At 48.2% G+C, this 24124-nt stretch overlaps 1 protein-coding gene and 1 pseudogene across 1 annotated transcript; both read right to left on the bottom strand.

Moving 5' to 3' along the window:
* Positions 1-9250: 9250 nt before the first annotated feature.
* Positions 9251-18051, bottom strand: LOC123067692 (uncharacterized; annotated as a pseudogene).
* Positions 18052-19852: 1801 nt separating this feature from the next.
* LOC123066063 (uncharacterized) lies at positions 19853-22826 on the bottom strand. Its single transcript, XM_044489223.1, has 3 exons — positions 22429-22826; positions 21706-21754; positions 19853-21586 (listed from the first exon to the last, which is right to left on the bottom strand). Exon 3 carries the CDS (start codon positions 20776-20778, stop codon positions 20221-20223), a length of 558 nt encoding a protein of 185 aa, XP_044345158.1. The 5' UTR covers positions 20779-21586; positions 21706-21754; positions 22429-22826; the 3' UTR covers positions 19853-20220.
* Between the last annotated feature and the right edge of the window lie 1298 nt (positions 22827-24124).

Raw genomic sequence — 24124 nt, 5'->3', positions numbered from 1 at the left:
AAGGTGCTCTACATGAATCTCCGAAAGTGTCTGTTGGGTTGGCACGAATCGAGACTGGGATTTGTCACTCCATATGACGTAGAGGTATCTCTGGGCCCACTCGGTAATGCATCATCATAATGAGCTCAAAGTGACCAAGTGGTTGGTCACGGGATCATGCATTGCGGATCGAGTAACGTGACTTGCCGGTAACGAGATTGAAGGAGGTATTGGGATACCGACGATCGAATCTCGGGCAAGTAACGTACCGATTGACAAAGGGAATTATATACAGGATTGCTTGAATCCTCGACATTGTAGTTCATCCGATAAGATCATCGTGAAACATGTGGGAGCCAACATGGGTATCCAGATCCCGTTGTTGGTTATTGGCCGGAAAGCTGTCTCGGTCATGTCTGCGTGATTCCCGAACCCGTAGGGTCTACACACATAAGGTTCGATGATGCTAGGGTTATTAGGAAGATTTGTATGTGATTACCGAATGTTCTTCGGAGTCTCGGATGAGATCCCATATATCACGAGGAGTTCCGGAACGGTCCGGAGGTGAAGATTTATATATGGGAAGTTGTCATACGGTCACCGGAAATATTCGGGGGCATACCGGTATTGTACCGGGGCCACCGGAGGGGTTTCAGGGGTCCACCGGGAGGGGTCACCTGTCCCGGAGGGCCACATGGGTTGTAGAGGGAAGGGAACCAGCCCCTTGGAGGGCTGGGTGCCACCCCCCCTTGGGCCCATGCGCGTTGGATTGGGGGGGAACCCTAAAGGGGGCGCCCCCCTTGCTTGGGGGGCAAGCCCCCTCCCCTTGGCTGCCGCCCCCCTCCCCCCCTCTAGATCTCATCTAAAGGGGTCCGGCCCCCTTCCCTCTTCTCCCTATAAATAGAGGGGCGAGGGGAGGGCTACAACACTACATCCAAGGCGCAGCCCCTCCCCTCCCCAACACCTCTCCTCCTCCGCAAGAGCTTGGCGAAGCCCTGCCAGAGAACTGCCACTCCATCACCACCACGCCGTCGTGCTGCTGCTGGAGCCCTCTTCCTCAACCTATCCCTCTTCCTTGCTGGATCAAGGCGCGGGAGACGTCACCGGGCTGCACGTGTGTTGAACGCGGAGGTGTCGTTGTTCGGCGCTTAGATCGGAGTCCACCGCGATCTGAATCGCTTCAAGTACGATTCCTTCATCCATGTTCTTGCAACGCTTCCGACTCACGATCTTCAAGGGTATGAAGATGCACTCCCCTCTCTCTCGTTGCTAGTTACTCCATAGATTGATCTTGGTGATGCGTAGAAAAAAAATTAATTTCTGCAACGATCCCCAACATTGGGCTCCCCTGCGTGTCAAGATGTTCACCTGGCTGGCTGACCTTGACCGCTGTTGGACTGCCACCAGGTTGGCTCACCACGGTCTCCCTCACAACGACAGATGTGTTTTGTGCGACCAGGATGTCGAGACCATGCAACATATAATCATTGACTGCCCCTTCTCCAGGCAGATTTGGCACGATGTTTTGGCATGGGTGCGCGCCACCGTACCCCCTCCCTCCGGCTCCGTAGAGTTCCTCTAGTGGTGCACTTCAATGATCACGAGCTCCCCCATAGGGCAACGCAAGGTATTGGCCACCCTAGCAACCCTGACGGCTGGTCCATCTAGAAGCAGCGCAACCACTGCATTTTCGACGGCGAGTCCCCCTCCGTCTCCCGGCTCCTTGAGCTTATCCAGGACGAAGCCCGCTCTTGGGCTAGGGCTGGAGCACACAGTCTAAATGCATTGCTGGCATAGGTTCTTAGCCGTGTATCCGGGCTGAGCAGCCCGTCACCACTGCTCCCCTTGTCTTACCTGCGTGCTAGACACCGAGCCCCCCCCCCCTTCTCTTGTACTCACTCTTTCTACCTATCAATGAAAAGATACGCACTCAAGCGTATTCGCGAAAAAAGGTCCCTTCGCCAGCTACGGCGACGAGCTCGCCGCCAAGGACCCAATTGCTTGTTTTTTATTTTTCGGGGACCCAATTGCTTTTTATATTTTTTCAGGGACCTGCATGCTTTTAGTTTTTATTGAATGGACCCGATTGCATTTCAAAAAATATTTGGGCCCCACCTGTCATAACCCTATCAATGGTCAACCTAACGGTCAACCTGGCGAGTGGACCCGAGCTATCACAATAACATTTAAAGTTAACCAACATAGTCATCAGTACGACATGGTAGTTTTCGAAACAACGAACCAATATAGTGGTAGTATTTTGGAAAATTAAAATAAGTGTTAGTTTTCCATAACCCTAGCTCGTAACATGGTAGTTTTTTGCTATACACTCTATTGGCATACTTCACATGGAAATGTAACTGCTATACAACATCAATAAACAGTAATATGTGAACAAACCAGTTCTTAAGAATGAGAAGTTGACATTCTAGCTAGTAGTGTGTCGTATGTGGTTTTGATCGGTTTTTCTTAATTAATCGTGCTTGTTTGGTTTTTTTCAGTTTCCCTATTGACTATATCAATTTTTTCTTCTATAATGCAACGCGGGAGCTCCCCGCCCTCTGACGAGGTTCCGTCAAAAAAAGAAGTTGACATTCTTAGCTGCCTTCTACATATCATAGCTTTGCCGAACAATCGATACAACTTTAATAGGATATTTGCTAAAATAAATAGCAACAGTGAGAAAACTTGCTTTTGTCCTTTGCACTCTCACAAGTCAGGCATTCGATGAAAATCCTACAGAGCACGAGATGAGCAATGGTAACCCATTTGCATGGCTCTGAAGTGCAACCCTTCCTAGTCCTTTCCCGGACATGGGAACGGGCATGACATTGCACGAGCTTGCTGAGCGACGGCCGTTGTTAGTCTCGGGGTCGTGTCCTCCCCGGTCCATCGGGACTGGCTGGGGATGCAGGCACGAACGCCTCCTACGGTGGAGGTGTTGACCCGGGCTCTGGACTGATACCGGGCTAGGAGTGAAAGAAGGCCCCTTTCACTCTTTCTACCGTGGTTGGAATGCTGGGTTGAGGATCATTAGCGGTTTCTCGGACATGGATGCCGAAGCGGCGGCTTTAGATGGTGGTCCACATGGATGGCTCTCCGGCAGGCTCCATGGTGGTGATGGTGGCTACCACTCTTGGTCATGTGGACGGCAAGAAGGGTCATAATAAAATCTCTACAGAGACTTATATTTAGTAACGAAGGGAGTAGAAGGGAAAACACGTTTCCAAGTGTCGTGCAGTAAAAATAATATATGTGATACAATGGTGATCTTGCTAAAGAGATGTAATGTTGTATGTTCTTCAGTGGCACACTAATATATTTTCATATTAGTCTTCTGCGGCAACGAACAATCGGCAGAAAAAATGATCTCGCAAAAAAAAACAATCAGCAGCAATGCATCTGCAGCCATGAGTAGTTTACACACATCTTAATCTCCCCGGGTTGCTGAAACTTCGTGCCTGAGCACATGTTGTTAGAATACGTATTAGGATAGAGATATTTCATTCAAATTGTAAACTATCTCTATCTCCTTTTCTCTCTCTTTCTCGTTCTCCCTCCTGTACCAAACTCCTAGAGATCGATCTCTGATCTCTACTTGTACTCCAAGGCATTGCCAATATATAAACATGCGGCCCGATACCAAAGGGTTCAACGCTTCCAACCCAATTTACATGGTATCAGAGCATCTTCCTCTTAGATCGAAGATCGCATCTACCTACCTTCCCGCGGTCGACATCATGTCTTCCTCCGCAGCCCTATCTTCCACCATGAGCGCGCTTTCCACCTCCATGTCCTCCACCTTCGCATCATCATTCAGCAGCAGCTTTGTTCCTCTCGGACTGCCACCACAGGAGAAGCTAACGAGGGGAAACTTCCTCTTATGAAAGGCCGTCGTGCTCCCGCAAATCAGAGGCGCACAGATGGAGCACCACCTCGATGGGAAGAGTCCGGAATCACCGGCCACCCTCACCATCACCAAAGATGGCAAAGAAGAACAGATCGCCAACTTCGCCCGAACCCTCTAGTACGCACAACAGCAACAACTCCATGGGTATCTGATGGGATCTTTGTCCCGTGATATCCTTGCCCAAGTTGCCACACTCCAGACGCCGGCCGAAGTATGGAGCGCCATCAACGCCATGTTCGCCGCCTAGAGCCAAAGTCAGGCCATCAACACCTGCATCGAGCTCACAAACCTAAAAAAAGGTAACATGTCCATGGCAGAATATCTTGCAAAATCAAAACTCTTACAGATGAAGTCGCATGCTGCACCGGAGTCCCTCTTCCCGATCCCGAGATCGTCTCCAAGATCATGGTTGGTCTCGATCTGGATTACAATCCAGTTGTGTCTGTCCTATCTGCTAGGGTCGAGCCAGTCTCGGTTCAGGAGCTGTACAGCCAGCTCTTGAGCTTTGATGCTCGCCTTGCTCTCCTTCACGGCACTAACATCAGACAGTCCTCCGTCAACTCGGCGGCTCATGGGCGCGGTCACCAGGGACAGAGTCGCAACGCCAATGGCGGCGGTCGTTGCCGCGACAACTACCAGGGCGAGGGCGCTCGTTCTGGTGGTGGCAGCAACTCAGGAGGCGGCAGCTTCAACAACAACACGGGAGGTGGCGGCTTCAACAACAACAATAGCCGTTGCGCTTCCTCAAATCGCCGCCCTCGCTGTTAGCTGTGCAAGAATTCAGGCCATGAGGTCATGGACTGTTGGCACAGGTATGACGAAGACTTCGTCCCCGACGTTCGTCATGTTGCTGCAGCCATCCGTGAAGGAGGAGGAGGAGATGGCGTTTGGTACGTGGACTTGGGTGCAACAGATCATGTCACCAGCGAGTTAGAGCAACTTGCGCTCCATGAGAGATACCACGGCAACGATCAGATTCACACCGCGGCAAGTGGTGGAGGTATGGATATTTGTCACATTGGACAAGCTTTTATTAATTCCCCTAATCTCAAACATGATCTAGTCCTTAAAGACGTCCTTAATGTTCCACAAGCTGATAAGAACCTTTCATCTATGTCTCGTCTAGCCACTGATAATAATGTCTTCTTTGAAACTCACCCTTGTTACTTTTTTATAAAGGACCGGGCAACGAGGGAACTTCTGCATCACGGTAGATGCATTGGAGGGCTCTACCCCATCACATCCGGAGCACTTAGTCGCAAGAGTCGTCAAGTTTATTCCGCCATCAAACCCTCCTTGGCAAGGTGGCATCAAAGATTAGGACATCCATCATCGATCATATTTAAGCAAGTAGTCAATAAAGAAAAACTTTCTTTGTCACATAGTCAAAATAGTGAGTCGGTTTGTGAAGCTTGTCAGTGTGCCAAGAGCCACCAACTTCCTTATCCCAAGTCAAATAGTGTGTCTCATGCTCCTTTAGAGCTTATTTTCAGTGATGTATGGGGTCATGCAAGAGATTCCTTTGGAAGAAATAAATACTATGTTAGTTTTATTGACGACTATAGCAAGTTCACTTGGATTTATTTACTCAAATATAAATCTGAAGTCTTCTCTATCTTCCAAGAATTTCATAAACTTGTTGAAAGCCACTTTAACAGAAAAATTCTGACAGTTCAAAGTGACTAGGGAAGGGAGTACGAAAAACTCAACTCTTTCTTCCGTAGCATAGGCATTTAACATCATATTTCTTGCCCACATGCTCATCAACAGAATGGTTCTGCCGAGCGCAAACACCATCACATTGTTGAAGTTGGCCTCTCCCTACTTGCTCATGCGTCTATGCCACTAAAATATTGGGATGAAGTGTTTATTACAGCAACATATCTCATTAATCATCTTCCTAGTAAAGTCATTGGCAACTTCTACTCCATTGAAACGTCTCTATCATCAAAAATCCGACTACAACTCTCTCAAAATCTTTGGGTGTGCTTGCTACCCCAATTTACATCCATATAATCACCATAAACTTGAGTTCCGTTCCACTCAATGTGTTTTTCTTGGCTATAGTAATCTACACAAGGGATACAAGTGCCTAGAAATTGCAACTGGACGTATATATATTTCTTGAGATGTAGTTTTTGATGAAACCCTCTTTCCTTTTGCCAAACTTCATCCCAATGCAGGCGCGCTTCTTCATGCTGAAATAGAACTTCTTCCGGACTTTGACACAATATCTGATCACGGGGGTGAATTATCTTAAGCTGACCATGTGAACAAATCCACACAAAATTGCACCTCTAATGATGTTTGTATGGGTGCAGCTCATGATTTTATGTGTCCAGAAACAGCCAACGCAGCCGTCGCTAGCCCCGAGGAGGATCCCGCCAGCAGCAGGCGATCTGGCGCATGATCCTAGGAAAATCCTGGCGCCAGCCCAATCATTGGCGCACGATCCAAGGAGGATCCCTTCCAGCTGCAGGCGGAGGAGGCTCGTGAGCTGGTGGCCGACAGCGATAGCATGGAGCCCACCAGCCCAGGCGGGGGTGGGGGCGAGTCTTCGCTCGCCATGAGTTCACGGCCCGAGGGAATGGCCGACCAGTCGCCCGACCGGGCGACCGCGACTAGGCCCAGCCCACGGGCCCCGACGCGCACGTCCACCTGCACGGGATCAGCGGGCGACACGCAGAGCGCTTCGGCTGGCGTATCGATCCCGAGGCTGATTTCGTCCGCAGGAGATCTGGCGCGCGATCCCGCGGCGGCTGGATATGATCAGGTGGCCGGATCTTCTGTGGCGGTTTCCTCTGCTGCACAAATAATTCCTCGGCGTCACACAAGGTCTCAGTCAGGTATTATTAAGGAAAAGGAATACAAAGATGGTACCACCAGGTATGATAAAAAATGTGCTTTCCTCACTACTGCTGGTGAACCAGTTAATCTAGTTGATGCTCTTGCTCACAAAGATTGGAAAGAAGCCATGAATAGTGAGTATGACGCACTTATGAAAAATAAAACGTGGCACCTAGTACCATCAAAAAGTGGAATGAATGTCATTGACTATAAATGGGTGTACAAGATAAAAAGAAACTCTGATGGAAGTATAGACAGGTACAAGGCTAGATTAGTTGCTAAGGGTTTTAAACAAAGGTTTGGCATTGACTATGAGGATACCTTTAGCCCAGTTGTTAAACCAGCTACTATTCAACTTGTCTTGTCTATTGTTGTTTCCAGAGGTTGGAGCTTAAGACAGCTAAATGTTCAGAACGCGTTCCTTCATGGTGTTCTTGAGAAAGAGGTATTCATGCGGCAGCCGCCAGGTTATGAAAACCATTGTACACCACATTATGTTTGTAAGTTGGATAAAGCCTTATATGGTTTAAAACAGGCCCCAAGAGCTTGGTATTCACGATTGAGTATGCAACTACAACAACTTGGATTTGTACCATCCAAGGCAGACACATCCTTGTTCTTTTATAATAAAGGAAATGTCACTATTTTTGTGCTAGTTTATCTTGATGATATTATTGTTGTTAGTTCAAGTTCAAATGCCACCACTTGTTTGCTTAAAGATCTTAAGTTGGAATTTGCCCTCAAGGATTTGGGAGATCTTCATTATTTTCTTGGCATAGAGATCAAACAGATAAGAGATGGTATACTTCTGACACAGGAAAAATACACAGCTGACATACTCAGGAGAGTAGGTTTGGAAAAATGTAAACCTGTGAGTACACCTATCTCAACTTCTGAAAAACTTTCTGTTGCAAGTGGAGAGGCACTTGGATCAGAGGATGCAACAAATTACAGGAGTGTTGTGTGTGCCTTGCAATATTTAACACTTACACGACCTGACATTTCTTATGCTGTCAACAAGGTATGTCAGTATTTACATGCTCCTAGCACTACTCATTGGACCGCAGTTAAGAGAATTTTGAGGTATCTTAAGTTTTCAGAGGGACTTGGACTTCAGATTACCAAGTCTTCTTCTATGCTTGTTACTGCCTACTCTGATGCAGACTGGGCAGGATGTATTAATGATAGAAGGTCTATTGGTGGATTTACTGTATTTCTGGAATCCAATCTTGTGTCATGGAGTGCAAGAAAGCAGGCTACAGTCTCAGATCGAGTACTGACGATGAATACAAAGCTTTGGCAAATGCCACCGCTGAAGTAATGTGGATACAAACACTACTTTATGAGCTTGGAATTAAGACTCCAAAAGCTGCCAGACTATGCTGTGATAATATTGGTGCAACCTATCTGTCAGCCAAATATGTCTTCCATGCACGCATGAAGCATATTAAAGTTGATTTTCACTTTGTCAGAGAGAGAGTAGCTAGAAAGCTTCTCGAGAATCAGTTTATTCCTACTGGAGATCAACTTCCTGATGGATTCACAAAGCCTCTCACTATGAGGAGGTTAGATGAGTTCAAATACAATCTCAACCTTGGCCGAAGTCCATGAGGTTTAGATTGAGGGGGAGTGTTAGAATATGTATTAGGATAGAGATATTTCATTCAAATTGTAATCTATCTCTATCTCCTTTTCTCTCTCTCTCTCGTTCTCCCTCCTGTACTGAACTCCTAGAGATCGATCTCTGATCTCTACTTGTACTCCAAGGCATTGCCAATATATAAACATGCGGCCCGAGACCAAAGGGTTCAACGCTTCCAAACCAATTTATACATGTAACACGCAATATACAAAGGGGACTGCTACGTGTCGGCCGGCGAACCTTTTTAAAAGATCCGTCGCTTCGCGAGCCATTGGATCTGACACAATCAATCAGTCAAACGACTTCTTCTACTTTATAACAGATGTCTTGTTATGGAGACATTCACAACAAAGATAATGTTGCATTCTTTTTCAAACATATGTTGTGTTTCAGGAAAAAAAATTTGAAACATGAGTTGCATTGCAGAATATATTTTTTTGCAACATGGATCATGTTGCAGGATTTTTTTTTGGCAACATAGGTTGTGTTGCGGGATCTAGCCACTGCGGGATATAGCCCTTAGTCGGTTTGCAACAAGGAGCTAGTTGCAGAATCTCTTTCTGAAACAATGGACCAGTTGCAGAACGTGGACACGAAGGGTTGGCTGCTCATTGTATGATTAAGAGCCCATCCGACAGACATAAACACGGTGGACGCTCGCACAAGATCGATCGGTTGAAAGAAATCATTTCCCATATACAAAATAGCATCTTCAATACTCACATAGCAGCAGCAATAGAGAAAGGGGTCGAATCAGAGTCCATGCCGCCCGCCGGGAGAGATGCGAGATGAATACCTGCTTGAAGCTCGGTGCCGGAGATGATCCGGCGACAGGCAGCATGGCCATCACAAGGCCGATGAAGATCCTGGCCTTAGTGGGAGGAGGCAGCAACAGGCGTCGTGAGGAGGGACGAGCGCTCCACCGTGGCGGCATCGACAGGAGGGTCGACCTGGGCAGCGTAGTGACGTGACGTCGTGAGGAGGGACAAGCTGAGGATGTCTCGGCAGCGTCGAAGGGACTTGAAGGGGCGGCGCGTAAATTTCTTCTCCGGCACGGCGAGGGAGCGGGTGGAGCATGGCAGGGATTTGGACGACGCCTCCTCCACTCTACTTCGGGTGAGAAATTTGATTTAAAACCATGTGTGCATTGAAAATATTTGCATTTTTTAATAACTTTATGTTTGAGCAAGCTGACCATGTCAAACCTAAACCAGGAGTGTTTAAAAAATATTTGACTTTGTTAGCAGAAGTAGATTTTAGCAATTAGCAACCATTTTGATAATTTGAAAATATCCGCTTGTTGGGATAAAAGCAACTAATAAAGAGATCAAATATCAAAAAACATGTATGAACCATAAATCATGAAACCAATCAGAAGACAAAAAACCTCATAAACCAAGGGAAAAGATTTTCACAAAACCTTCTGTAGCTTATTCCTTTTCTTTTCTTTCTCAGAACTGCACACACTATGGCAATGATAAATTCAGATGCACATTTGTAACTACAAAATTATATAAACCACAAATACTTCAGTTTGACACACACTGATTTGATGACAAGTAAGGAAATATAATATGAATGAGCTCTCTTCTTCCAGAATCTCACAAAGTACAGAAAAGTTAGCTCAGCAGCTCCTTCCTTGTAGTAGGCGAACCCCAAGCTGCCATCATCATGCATGCTCTCGCTACAAAGCTGAAACAGATCAAGAGGAGCAGTTTTAGAACTTACGTTGAATGTAATATATTAGTACCACCTTCCCAAAGAAAGTAAGGCCTATAAAGTTTTTCAAAAGCGATTTAAGTTTTATAGAACAAATACCAGCATCTGGAATACCAAAGGAAGAACGAAGTACTAAGGTGTCTCGTCAGATACCAATGAGCACCAAGGCAAACAGAGAATTTATTACTGAAGGTCCTTGAGCTTGCTAAGAAGAAACTTTATGGTAGACTCAATGTTCTTAAATCATTTAGCTCCTCCCTTTCAGACTTGTCAGTGAGGTTCTTGATGTAGCACTTCATGCAAGTGACAAACTGTCTCTTGTCAAAAGCAGGCTGCTCCTACAAAAGGTGCGCTTAGCGCATTGACCAAGTGCATACTGTATAGATAATACGCCAAGAACATCAAAAGGAGTTAGCAACCTGAAGATGGAAGGTGTCAACAATGTCAACCACCTTCACGGTCTGGTCATCGACACCCTCATCGTCATCACCAACTCAGGAGAAGGGTTGGCACCAATGTCCACATCACAGATAACTGGCAAGAAATTCTCAATTCGACAAACAGAAAGTAATATATTTGACGCACACATCACACCAATTAAGTTTTTGTTGCCAAGATTGCGTATTTTGAGAAAATGTTCATATACACCCATGATGTGTTTCATGTGACTGGAATAAAGTTTAAATTACACCTAGCTCACTTTGTTGTCAGTAGACGCACAATCTCACCAAGTTCAGGTTAACACCAATTGAATTCATGCCATATTTCTTTATTTATAATGAACATGTGTTCTCCTACATATCACTTGTAATATCACTGTTGAAGCACGACTAAAAATAAAAATAATAGAGCAGATAGTTTATTTAGTATAGCAGTTTTTCTTTTTGGAGGATTTGGAACAACAGTTAGGACCAACGGAACTCCATTTTACTGATCAACTGTTTGAACTGATATACAAGTTTAAGTGTACATGTTTTGGTCATCGCATCAAGTCATTGAAAAACTGCTATGAAGAAGAGTTAACTTCTTTAATCAACCAATTCTACAGAGCGATGTATTTATCAAGGAAGGAAAAAATATTCAAGCTTCAAGGTGACATCAGCAGAGAGTGAAAAAAAAAAGATAACCAGGAACATGAAGGCATATATTTAACTGCTTTCCAAGAGAAGGCTTTCTTATAGAGATATGTTTAAGCTCCGATGTACACTGAACTATCTTCAAATATTTTACCATCACTATCTGTCATATATATATCTCATGAAAAACATCAATCCTGCAATAGCTATGGCTCGAGTGCATTTTTCCCTAGCTGAAAAGAGCACATACCAAGGGATGGTTCATCTGCATATGTTCAGGATGCCCCTATTGGCCTTGAATTTTATACCCAAGAAAATTAACCATAACTACTTATCGTAAGGAAATACGACCATTAGAATTGCGATAAACGGCCAAACATGAAACATTCTAAGAGCTTGAATCTGGTAGTTTGAAGGCAAAACGTACTACAGACATATAACTTTTAGTAAGAAGAGTTTTGAATAAATATGTTCTTATAGTAGCACCAACGGGCAGTTCAAGTTCAAGTTCTACCCCTGCAAGAACAGATCCATCCTCTGCGACCTCACGTAATTAAGATAGCACCGGTAAAGCACACAGTGCCACCACGATTTTCAAAATAGGTATACATAAACAAATGCACACATCCTGTCAACACGCAAGCACGAAATATAAGCAGCACGATTGCACGACACAAAATAAAACACAACACCTAGCCAAATCCGGAATGTGAAATCATCATGTAACCAAGAAGCACCATAAGAGTATAACATTGAAAACAAATATAACGTAGCAGGTTGTGAGAAAGGGAGGGAACAAACCTTGACCAATAGAGCAGTGGAGCAGTAGCTCTGGAGGTTGTACAAACTGTGAAACAAATAAGAAAGAAACTGGTCAGAGTAAAAAATATACAGCCCATCCCAGCTTGACTGAATATATAGATTCCCAAGGAAAAATTACAAACCTATACTATACTAATCCGGGTCACACAGTTCCCAAACAAATAAATATCCCAGTTACATATGTTTGCCATGAGTAGTTTCTACTCGGTGTCATTAAACCAGCAAACATGGCAGAGCCAGGTCAAAGAAGGGCTGAAGGCAACACCTACTGTAAGGTCCCAGGTCAGACCCAGAGTTATTTGGGAAAAAGTGATTTCCAATGTAGCAATACTTTGTATCCTTTGTAATGCTTTAAATGAGGAGACCAATTTTTAAAATATATAGCGTCATTTTGAATAGCTTGGAAATGGCCTTCTTTTGGTATCACCGACTTCTGTAATGTATCTTATGATAATTGGTTTACTTTTGGAATAAACATATTATGCGATGTTCTATGTAGGTGATACATTGCATTCAACACAGCATTTGATTACATAGGATCGAAGGTCTGGTTTTCCCTTATTAGGGATTCGATACACTGGAGTACATAGAAACATATTACAAAAAACATTTGTAAACATAGCCGATGGATTCAACAAATGAGTAAGTCCGAATAGTCATCAGCACATGTGATAGATTGTAGTTAAGATAGTGCATAATAAGATAGACTTTACTGGATTTAACTGATACACAGCTTCACTATTTATTGTCGTGCGTTATTGTTACACAATGCGCCGAACAACTCCCTCAAAGTTCTTTGACCGGCGATCCTATACATGGTGGTCTGCCAATCAGACCAAGAAGACGAAGAGAGAAACTTGCATCCTACCATGTTGGACCTACAACGAACGGCATCCGCTAAAAGATGTTACTCCACCAGCAACTTAAACACCAATTAGCTTATAACCCACTCCGTCCTAATAATGTTGCCAATTTATTTGGGGATTGGCTTACCCCCTCCCGTGCAACGTGAGGCGGCCATGGCAGCAACGCAGACGCGCACCACGCCGAAGGTCTCCAAAGGCGACGCGCCACAGCCGGCGCTCCCAACAGCGTCACTCAGCCACGCACCATGCCGACTCCCATCTGCGGGGAGGGCTCTCGCAGTGAGACGGCAACAGCCGGCGCTCCGAACAGCTCGCGCCGACGACACCGGCTGCAGAGATGAAGCTCCCCTCGATGGGGAGGGGCCCCGAGGTGACACGGCCATAGCCGGAGCTCCCAAACTATGGAGACGGAGCTCCCCTCGGTGGGAGGCGTCTTTAGGTGAGGCGGCTACAGCCAGAGCACCCAATGACGGGGGCGCAGCGACGCACCGCGCCGAAGGACCCATTCGCTGGGAGGACTCGCAAGGTGAGGCGGCCACGGCCGACGACATCAGCCGCGGAGAGGAAGTCGAGCGGCACCGGTGGTTATGTCATCCCAGGAGCTGCGTCCAACAATGTGTTTTTCTACTCAAAAAAAAAAAAACAATGTGTTTGGCTGCAATTTTTGTTTGTAAATTTCCGTGTGAAGTTGTAGCTTCGGCAATCTCTGATTCAATGTGCATCATCCTCATATTGCCTTGCTAGAATTGTCTGATGCGCACATTGTTGAGAAAACTGTACTGCATATTTTTATCCTCTCATGAGCAAACATACATATGATGCACACATTGTTTCTAATTTTCTGTTCTACTTCTCAGATTGTGCCTTGCTCAGATTGTTCTACTTCTCATGCACACACCTTTGAGCAAACTATGCTCTAACTTTATCACTTTTCATAGAAGAATAAAGTTTATGATTTCAGAAGCAATGTTGCTAGATTCATTCAGAATGTGTGAGATCACCACATTCAGGTATATATTCAGTGTTTTTCCCAATCGATTCAGATAAAAGGCACACAACCGTGTCAACCACAAAGCTAACTAATTCAGATACACGTGCAGTTCTTATTAATGTGCATTGAATCAATTAGAACCCAATTATTTCTTCTTTTCTTAGTCATACACATGGCATGGTAAGAATTAGGGATGCAAGCGGGCATCCCACATATCCCGCATAAGTAGGGAAATAATTGAAACTAAGCTAAATCTGGGTGGGAAATTATAGCTAAAGTGATCTATTTTGACTACGGAGCGGGGCGGATCGGACGCTGCTCTGCACCCCTAGTAAGAATGCACTGCAGCAAACACAGCACATCAACTACTGCAAACAAAAACTGGAGCTACAACTTTCTGTCATCCAATTTCAGTTAACTACAAATTCTGTACCTTGCAGCGAAGAGATTATGATTTATGAGCCGAAAGAGTTTAGCCTACTGACTATAATAACACAGGCACAAACCGGAGAAACCAACTGAAACTCTTTCTTTCTGGTTTCTTGCAGGCATGTCACAACACACATTCTTTCATTAATTAATTCATAACTGAAACCGAAGAAGACAATAAGCTGACATTTACTTATGACGCTCCTCCATACCGCAGATGAATATATCCAAGTTCAGCCAAAACAGATTTGAAAAGAAATGATATATTTTCTTGGTAGAATTATTATCGTTTGTATTGTCGGCCCTTCAGCCAAACTATTTGATTTACAATATGGCTTTGAACGGTCAGGTAGGAAACCCACTCTCCCAGAGGATGGCACAAGCACTTTGAGATACTTGGTTCATCTATAAACACCTATATAGAAACTACTCTTGCTGAGAAACTAACAGATTCGGAAGTACTGGAGATGCTCCACTCGGATGTTTCGAACCTAACAAAGAACCTTCTAATTTCATCACTACGTCCATTGGTTCTGGATTAAAGAGGCACTAATGCACAATATTTTCGTAAAGCACAAACTGCCTTTCCCTGGTGTTATTTGCCAGTGCAAAATTGCAGGCTCTGTGGTTCAGAAAACCAAATCCAAGGAATGGCATTCTAAAATAAACTTAGGTCTAAATTTTTCTTACCATAGATTGGAATTGGATGGCTAGCAAATTTTATCTGGTCATGCTAGACAGATCGCAGATGATGATATCAACTTAGGACCAACGGTAAGCGTGCGACAACAAGTGGATGATGTAATCGCACGGCATGCATGTGGATTTGTTATTTAGAAGGATTTGATGCATAGTAGTTTTTTTATGAGATTCTCCTACCTTTAAAAAACAGACAGAGCTCAAAACTGAGGCACGGAACACGAACCTTGACAGCAAGACGAGCAGCCAGCAAGCCAACAGTGCAGCAGACGACAAAGCAACGGACAGCAACAACAACAGGATCTGCAAAACAAAATGAATCAGGGACCTACATGAGAGGCAGTGTCTAAGAGATAGCTCCGAAGAGCAAGCACAAACTTTGGTAAGCAAATCAGCAGACAATAAGCTGACCAGAGGAGACAAGGCAACCCACCACTCCCAGGCATTCGAACAACCTAGAGGCAAACATAGTTAAAATCTGAGGGTTACAATGGAATAATGCTTCTTCGCTACATGCAACTTTTATCCACTCGTATTTCAGCAACCTGTCAAAGCAATAGAGATGGCTAAAGAAAGCAAGAACACATGCCACCATTTTCAGGAACTCAAGATTGCCCATCATAACTGAAGTAATGTAATGTGTCAACAGAAACTCAGCTAAATACTGCACGCAAGATGAGAACCATAACTCTGACAATTCTTCAACCACACCACCAAAGGCAGGAGGCAGACCACCAAACAACGAAGGCATGCACCAGACCAGCGACAGCCAGACCAACTCTCAAATTAACTATCGTGCCATGGAGAAACCCCAGCCCCACCAGGAAAAATAGTTTGATTCATGTATGCTTGTAAACGTCATTGCCATTTTCTAATGAATAAAGTCATTTCCTGAAATAAAAAGGCAAAGGAAAAAGAGGAACAGCCAAGGAGTATCAAACAAACCACCTCAATCCCTAGACCTACCCAGGTGTCTCGCCTCAATCAACTCCCACAAAAGCTTGTCGAGTCCTTGATGCCAAGCATCCTCTCAATATTGTCACCTGCTCTCTCCTCGCTCGCTGGAAACAATCTGCAATATCGCCGTGGCAAGGCTTAGGCCAACTCCAACCCGCGACCCCATCCTGTCTGCCCGCGTCCGTTTGGTGGGAGTCCCTAGATGGTGGATTCAGACACATTGTTGTAATACTTTGTATGGTTATCGAGAATAATAAATAAAGTGGCCGTATGCATCTCCCAGATGCAGAGGCCGGGGGTCATCCTCCTTTTCTAAAAAAAAAAAAAAAAAGAAGAACAGAGAAACTGAATTAAGAAGAGAGAATTTGTAAAGAGCTAAATAGTCATGCAAGAGCTATAATTCCAAACATGTCAAAGATCATCTCATCATCTCGGCAGTTTTGTTAAATATACAACAATATTAGCTGCAGTCTATTAGCAGAACTTATTGCAAGGAACATGCTGGATAGCACCATATCAAATTGTATTCAATTTTGTGCATAGCATAGCAATGTGGATACTTATGAAACATGTGTAGCTAGAAATTAGAAATTGTACGAGGCTACTAAACTGTTGTGGCACAATTGACTATTATATGCATGATTCTGGTTTTATTAAGCTAGGAAGATGGAAAATATTTTCTTCCAAACATACATTAACACCATGGCCATAATAGATACAGAACATTCATGTTGTAGAAACGGTAATAGAAATCCCACTTCCAATAGCAAAATTTACTCTGAAATTACTATTTGAAATGAGCCATGGGTGGCAGCCATAGGATTCCAACTTACAGTAGCCTCATGATATTTAGCTGGTGCGAAGAAAAAGCCTACATCTACCAACAATATTATCCTACGCGCAAAGACAATGGCTAGATACACTAAACCATGAATGGAGATCACACATAAAATTGTTCAATACCCCAAAAACCATTAACTCGCAGGTCATGGTGTGTCTTTTCCTACTTCAATCCTACCTCTGCTCAGTTCACCCCTGTCACGATTTCTCCTACCAACCTGCTGGAACCACCACAAGCTCTTTCAAGTTTCATCGATCCACCATAAAGATGTTCACTATAATAACTGAGATGTGCAATCTATTTGGGAGCATCGTATTTTACACCTTTCAATAATTCTATTAGGCCTACGCAACAACAGCGGCGCCGATCGCCTCCACTAATTCATCCTTAACAGCAAACCCATGAGGAAGACATGGAAAATGCAAAGGTCATATCTTATGGCCGGTGCTACAAATCAGCCGGATGATTTCCGCCTGCCCAGCCGTCAGATGAGCGCTCTGGGGCCGTTCGATGCAGCAACGCCACGGCAGCAGACCAGCTTCAACGCAACGGGGCGCCGCTCCACTGCAGCACGGCGTGGCGCGACCATAGCTCCAACGCAGTGTCAACGACATCCGGTGAAGCTCCATTGCAACTCCCGCGAAGTTGCATTGCAGCGCTGGCTATGCTTCCAGCGGCCCGGCGTTGCTCCATTGCAACACCAGCGGCGCTCCCAACAGCTTCAACGCAACATCACCGGAGTTTCAGTGCCTCCATCGGCCACTCGGCGCGGTCACCGTCGGCGGTGCTCCCAACAGCTTCAGGGAGAATCCCCTCGGACGCGGACCTCTCCACAACATCGGCGCTCCCGCGAAGCCGACGATGCTGCATCGGTATGCTCTGCAACACCGGGCACTCGCCGGCAGCACCGCCACACTTCTCAACACCGGCAGCGGCAAGGCCGCGCCGGGAACTGCAGGTTCGACGCAGGTGCTACAGCCTGCAGGCCGTAGCGGTGTGCTGCAGGCAGCTTGCTCCGACGAGGGCTAATGGCGAAGATGTGGGGCGGCTTGCTCCGACGAGGGTAAGGGCATCTCCAGCCGTTGGCCCCCCGGGAGGGGCAAAAAATCGCCCCCTGGGGGCGCACCGGCGCTAAACCGCGCACTGGGGGCGTGATGCCCCCCAGTCGCGGCGCCCACGGTTAGTCAAAAAAGTCAAATACGGCGCAAAAACGACTCAAATTTAACGCAAACATCGGCGAGTTCGTTCAAACTTAAACATATTTTGCAAAAAAAGAAAAAAACTACCGCGGGCTACCCCCGCCGTCTCCCTCGCCGCCCGCCTCGCCGCCCGCCCACGCGGTTCTACATGCCGAGGAGGCTGTAGAACCGCGTGTAGTCACCGCCGTCGTCGTCATCGTCGTCGTCGTCGTCGTCGCCGCCCCCGCCTACGCCTCCGCCGTCCCTGCTGCATCCCTCCCCCGGTTGGCGCGGCGGGTTGGACGGTCCGGGGGCGGCGTCGTCGTCGTCGTCGTCGCTGTCGAGGACCACGACGCCGTGCTCGTCCTCGCGCCCACGCTTGCGGGCGGCGATCTCCTCCAGGGCCCGGCGCTGCCGGACCATCTCGTCGCGGAGGTAGTCGTCCCGCGCCCACCGCATGGCGTCCTCGTCGGAGAAGCCGCGCCGGGATATCTCCTCGTACTCTGCGGGGAGGCCGGGCTCCGGCTTGGGCTCGACGAGGACGAAGCGGCCGGTGGGTGGAGAGGCGTTGGCGCCGCTGCGGACGCCGGAACTGCGGGTGCGCGCGCTGACCGGCGTGCCCTGGGGCTCCGGCTTGAGGGGGCGGAGGCAGGGCGAGCCGCCGGACGAGGAGGAGGACCCCCCGGTCTCCATGCGCCTCGGGGTCCAGGAGCTTCCCCGGCGGCGTGAGAAGGAAGGGGGAGCGGGGTACTCGAGGCGCAGCGTGTTGCCGCCCTCGATGTACTCGAGGACGGCCTCCAACGTGCGCCCGGGCACGCCCCACCACCGACGCCGGCCAGCGGCGTTGAGCCTGCCGGAGGGCACGACGCCGTTGGTGGCCTCGAGCTGCTGGGCGTGACGGCGGCGGAAGTAAGGGTCCCAGAGCGGGCTGTCGGGGACGTACCGTGGCCCCTCCCTCGCCGCACGCGGCAGGTTCGAGCGGATGCGTGCGATCTCCGCACGCCGCGCCGCGCCGGTGGGTACCGGGGGCACCGGCACGCCGCCCGCGCTGATCCTCCACGCCCCGAGCACCCGCATGTCCGGCGGGACCGGGTACTCGGCCTCGTAAAGGAGGCAAGCCTCGTCTTCATGAAGATGGCGGCGGCCGAAGCCGTTCGCCGCCGCGCCGTCGCCTGGGAAGCGCTCGGCCATGGGTGTGAACTGGAGACGGCGAAAGAGAGGAGAGGAGAGGGAGGAACGACGACGGCGGGAGAGTGTGAGTCGCCGAGTGCGCCGGGGCGCGTCATATATAGGCCGAGGCACCGCACGCGCGCGTGCCACCGTGTGTACGCGTGGCGGGCGAGGGAGGGCGAGGGACGCGCGTCGTCCGGTCTTCACTGCGCCGCCCGTGAGGCATCAATGGCGCAGGCTGACTGGCGCGGCAGCGCGCGGCAGCTTTGGCATTGATTCGCCGCGGGAAACGAGGCGATGAGGACGACGAAGGGCCGAGAAGAGAGCCGTGTCGCTGACGTGGCGGGCCCGCGGCTTTTTCGCGCCAAAACAGTTCGCCCGGCGCCCCCGGGCGCCCCCCAGCGCGCCGGGTTCGGGCTGGGTCTGCCGGCGCTGTTTTCGGCCCAAGCCGGCGAAAATCGGGCTCCTGGGGGCGCGACTGGACCTTTTTTCGGCGCCGGCGCGAAAAACGCCTGGGGAGGCCTTCCTGGGGGCGCGGCTGGAGATGCCCTAATGGCGAAGTGGGGGACGGGCGGTGCGTCAAGACCAAGGTAGGAGAGGATAGAGAGAAAGGGGATCTCGCTCCGTTCACGCTAGAGATAAGGGACTGCGCGGGTGCATGACTTGGCCCACGAGGACGCGTGGCGCCCGGGCGACACGGCTGAATTCTGGAGAAATCAGCCGGATGTTTTAGATCGTTTTCCATATTCTTATTCTTATAAGAGCAACTCCAACGGGCCGACCCAAATGAACGGCGCTTTTGTCCGTTTGGGTCGGTCGGACACGGATGTCCGCTTTCGCTTTTGGGTCGGCGCGTGCGCCCAACGCTAGCCGACCCATTTTGATGGCGCTAAAAAAATAACGCATGCATATTTAAAAAGAAAAACAACATTAATTAAACATAAAGCCGGCCACGAAGGCCGGCGAGAGTCCACGCGTCCACATTTGCATTTAAAAAAACCTAAACTACGAGGCAGCACGCTGCCCTAGGCGGCGGCGGCGGCGGCCTCGGGGTCCGTGAGGTCGATGAGCGTCGGCGTCGGCGCCGGCCCGGCCTAGGAGAACGATGTGTTCCAGAGCGCAGCCATGTCGGGCGCAGGCTGTGCCGGCGCGGGGGCCTGTGCGGCCGCGGCCTGGTGCGCCTCCTCCTCGGCCTCACGCTGCTCCTCCTCGAGGTCGCGCTCGAGCATCTCGAGGTACTCGACGTCGCAGCGCTTCTTGGCCACCCGAATCTGGCGCCAGTGCTCGAGGTACGCCGCCTCCTGCACCGGCGTCGCCCCCATCCAGACCGGCGGCGCGCGTACCCACTCGCGCACTACTCCCGTCCAGGAGTAGCGCTCGATGGGGGACGGCTTCGGCTCGGGTTCCGGCTGCTTCTCCGGCTTGATGAGGCATCGGGGAGGGGACGGCGGGGCCACCGGCAGCACCACGCAGTCGCCCGCCGCGGAGAGGGCAAGTGCATGCGCCATTGCCGCCTCGTAGCGAGCCTCCTCTTCCTCCGCCACCTCCGCCCTGCGCTGCTCGTCCTCCTCGCTCTCCCGGTAGACGGCCGCAAGGGCCGCCTGGTAGGCGTCCTCGGCCGCCTGGTCCTCCTCGCGGACGATGAGCGGCATCGGCGGCTCGCTCCGGTCGACCTCGCGCACGTCCCGTCGCCTCGCCTCCTCGTGCTCAAAGGCGAACCACCTCGCCCAGTAGGCGGGCTCGCGGCGCTGCTCCGGCGTCAGCAGCGCCCACCGACGCCGCACCTCCTCCGCGTGAGCCCTAGCCGTCCGCGGCGCCGCCGGCACTGGGATCCTATCTGGATCCAGATGTCAGTCGTGCGACAGGGTCACGTCCGGGTACGGCAGAGGCTGGCGGTGCCGCCAGTGCCACTCCGCCTGGTGCACTGGCACGTTCACGCGCTGCCTCTGCCGACGAGGCGCCGACGGAGGCGGGAGGAACTCTAAGGGGAAAGGGGTGGCGGGGGTCTTGCCCTTGGCCTTGCTGCTGCCGGCGCCGGAGAAGAGCCCCATCTCGCTGTGGTTCTGGTGGCTAGGGCTTGCCGGTGACGGGGGAGCAAAGCTTGCTAGATTTGGACGGCGAGTTTGGATGAGGACGGCCCCGCCGCACGGTCGGCTTAAAAAAGGACGAGCGTCGTCGCTGACGCGTGGGCCCATGGTCATAAATTAAGCTGACCGCATGGGCAGCAGGTAGTTGGACAGCCGCCAGGTGGGGACGCAGCGGACAGCGAGAAGGCGCGCGTGGCGTCCGTGCCGACGCATTTGGGGTGCAAATTTGGGCCGCAAATGCGTCGGCACGGACGTGATTTGGGTTTGGGTCGGCGCTTTGGACCGCCACTTTTGTCCGCGCCGACCCAAACGGACGGCAGCAGACGAAATGGGTCGGCCCTTTGGAGTTGCTCTAACTGCCTGGCACGCTAATCTGTTTATAAGGGGGAATAAAAAGTTAATTAGACTCATGTTGCTCAATAGTTATACAATTAAACATCTGTAAGGATTATTTAAGCTGAAATGAAAAACTTTGAACATAAACTATTTTACCTGTAGCTAAAAAAATGAAAATCCTCTTGCTGTTCCCTTTTATATCCACCTGGCAAGGAAAAACAATGTCTATTTCATAAATAACAGGGAGACAATTCAATCTGTTTTCATCAGGATAAAGAGATGTCACAAGATGTCAGGTTTTCTGGGAGAATGGCGTTTTGGAGGCCGAGCTCCATGAAGGCCTTTATTTTTGAAAAATTCAAATTCAAACTTTTATGTTTCAAAATATTCTAAAAACAAATATGTGAGTATGTAAAGATGTAGCCCACATGTGTGTAAATTCATGATGAAATACGTTAAATTCATGGTCTGGGAGGATGAATAGTATCTTGTGTTAAACAGCCTTAGATTTGTCTTTTTTTTCACAGCCCTTAGTTCAACATGTTTTGCCCTGAAAATTTACACACATGTGTGTTATGCCTTCATGTATATCTATACATTTTTCAGAATTTTTTGAAATGTAAAAATATGAATTTCAATGAAATTTGAATTTTGAATCCGGAGACCCCCAGTGAGCTCGGTCACCAAAGGCAGTTTCCGGTTTTCTAGAGTATACATATATCAGATAAAGAGAGAGAAGCCCAGAAGAGCAAGCGAAATAGTTGTTCTTACCAAAGCATTTTAGTTTGACTATGGCTACTTTTAGTTTTGCATAAAGCAGACAATTAACCCAAAATTCATCCGAGGCATGAAAGGGGAGAAGGATTGTGAGAAGCTCACCTTGGCACCATCCATCCCTCAATGGGAGTGCCACTCTGAGCTCCTCCCGTCCCGTAAGCACCATCCTCAGCCGTCGAGACATCCCCTTCCCTGCAGATCCATGATCCATGACACTGCTGCTCCTTGCCACAATCCCCGGCCTCTCCTCCACCCCGTGGGGGGTCCACCACTTGGTTCGCCGGCTTCGCTGCTCGGTCCCACACCGCTGGCCCCTTGGCCCTCCCCCTGCTCCTCCACCCTCAGTATGAAGACCCGGCCATCCCTGCTTTTCCACGGTGACCGGCGGGAGGCGCCATCTAGCCTTGGAGGGGATGTTGAAGGTGAACGCGAGGCTGGAAGCCGGGCGAGGGGAGCCAACGGGACGAAAGAACGGCGCAGAAGAGGGATAGGAGGAGAAGAGCGGGTGCGGCGGCGGACGAGGGACGGACGTGGTGTTTGTGGATTGGGGGCTGAAAGGCTCACCCAAACAAGGAAAAAGCTCATTTTAAACCCTGAATTTATAAAGGTTCGGCGAAACAAATCTTCAAATCGAAATTCCGGTCGATTGCACCCTGAACTATGCATTCTTGGTCGAAACTGAACCCGGGGTCGTTTGGCAAACCAGGATCGTCGATGTGTCATAGGATGGCCGGGTTTGGTGTCATTTCGCACAGTTTCCCGTTGGGCCGGCCCGCTTTAGTTTTTTTCTCCTTTTTTAAAAGGTGCAGTTTTTTTATCGTTTATAAAGGCAAAAAAGAGCACATAGTGTGACATGAACCCGAGACCTCCTGCTGCTGGTTGACAGAAGCTACCACCAGGACAGCACGTCATTGTTCACTTCCTCCCTGTTTCTTCTTTTTCTTCTTTCTTTTTCTTTTCTTTTTCTGTTCTTTTTATTTTTATTTTTCGTTTTTAATTTTTTACTAAATCCGTGGTCATCTTAGTAGGAAATACCAAACGAAAAAAAACCTCGTGAACCAAATTTTCAAAAGGAAAAAAGGTCACGATGTTTTTAAAAAAAATCACGGATTTAGAAAAGGTCCAATTTTTTTGAAAAGAAGTTCACAAATTTTCAAAAGAAAAGTTCATGGATTTTGGAAAAAAGTTGTAAAAATAAAAAGAGTTCATGGATTTGAAAAAAAGTTCACGGATTCAAAAAAGTCCATGAGTTTTGTAAAAAGTTTCACGCATTAGATAAAAACAGAAAAAACTAAGAAATTGGAATAAATTATTCACAAGAGGTGAGGCGGCGTGCTTGGTAGACAGTTTTTGCACCAACAAGGGGAGGTTGCGAGTTCAAAACACCTTATGTGTGCACCTTTTTTTTAGCAGTGTAACAAAAGAAAAGACATTTTTAATAGACAAAAAAAATACAAATGGGTTGGCTGGGATTCTACCAAAGCTCCGACAGCTTAAGACTTGATGCAAAAAACCAATGGACTGAGAATACTTTGCTGATTACAATCCGAAAACAGTGCTATTTAACAATTGTTTTAGTACAAAATTTCATCATTTTGGAAACAAGTTCATTGAATTTGAAAAAAGTTCACGAATTCAAAAGATTCAAAAAAAAGATCACGAAAACGAAAAAAGTTCATAAACTCGAGAAAAGTTCACGAAATTGAAAATAGAAGAAAAACAGAAGAAAACCGGCCAAAAAAAACAAGCTGGAATCTAGCACAAAAAATGATCGTTATTTAAAGAAAATAAATTAGTA

Source organism: Triticum aestivum, chromosome 3B (assembly GCF_018294505.1).
Source record: "Triticum aestivum cultivar Chinese Spring chromosome 3B, IWGSC CS RefSeq v2.1, whole genome shotgun sequence".
NCBI lineage: Eukaryota > Viridiplantae > Streptophyta > Magnoliopsida > Poales > Poaceae > Triticum > Triticum aestivum.
The sequence above is the reverse complement of the archived record's forward strand: the minus strand, read 5'-3'. Positions and strand labels throughout refer to the sequence as shown.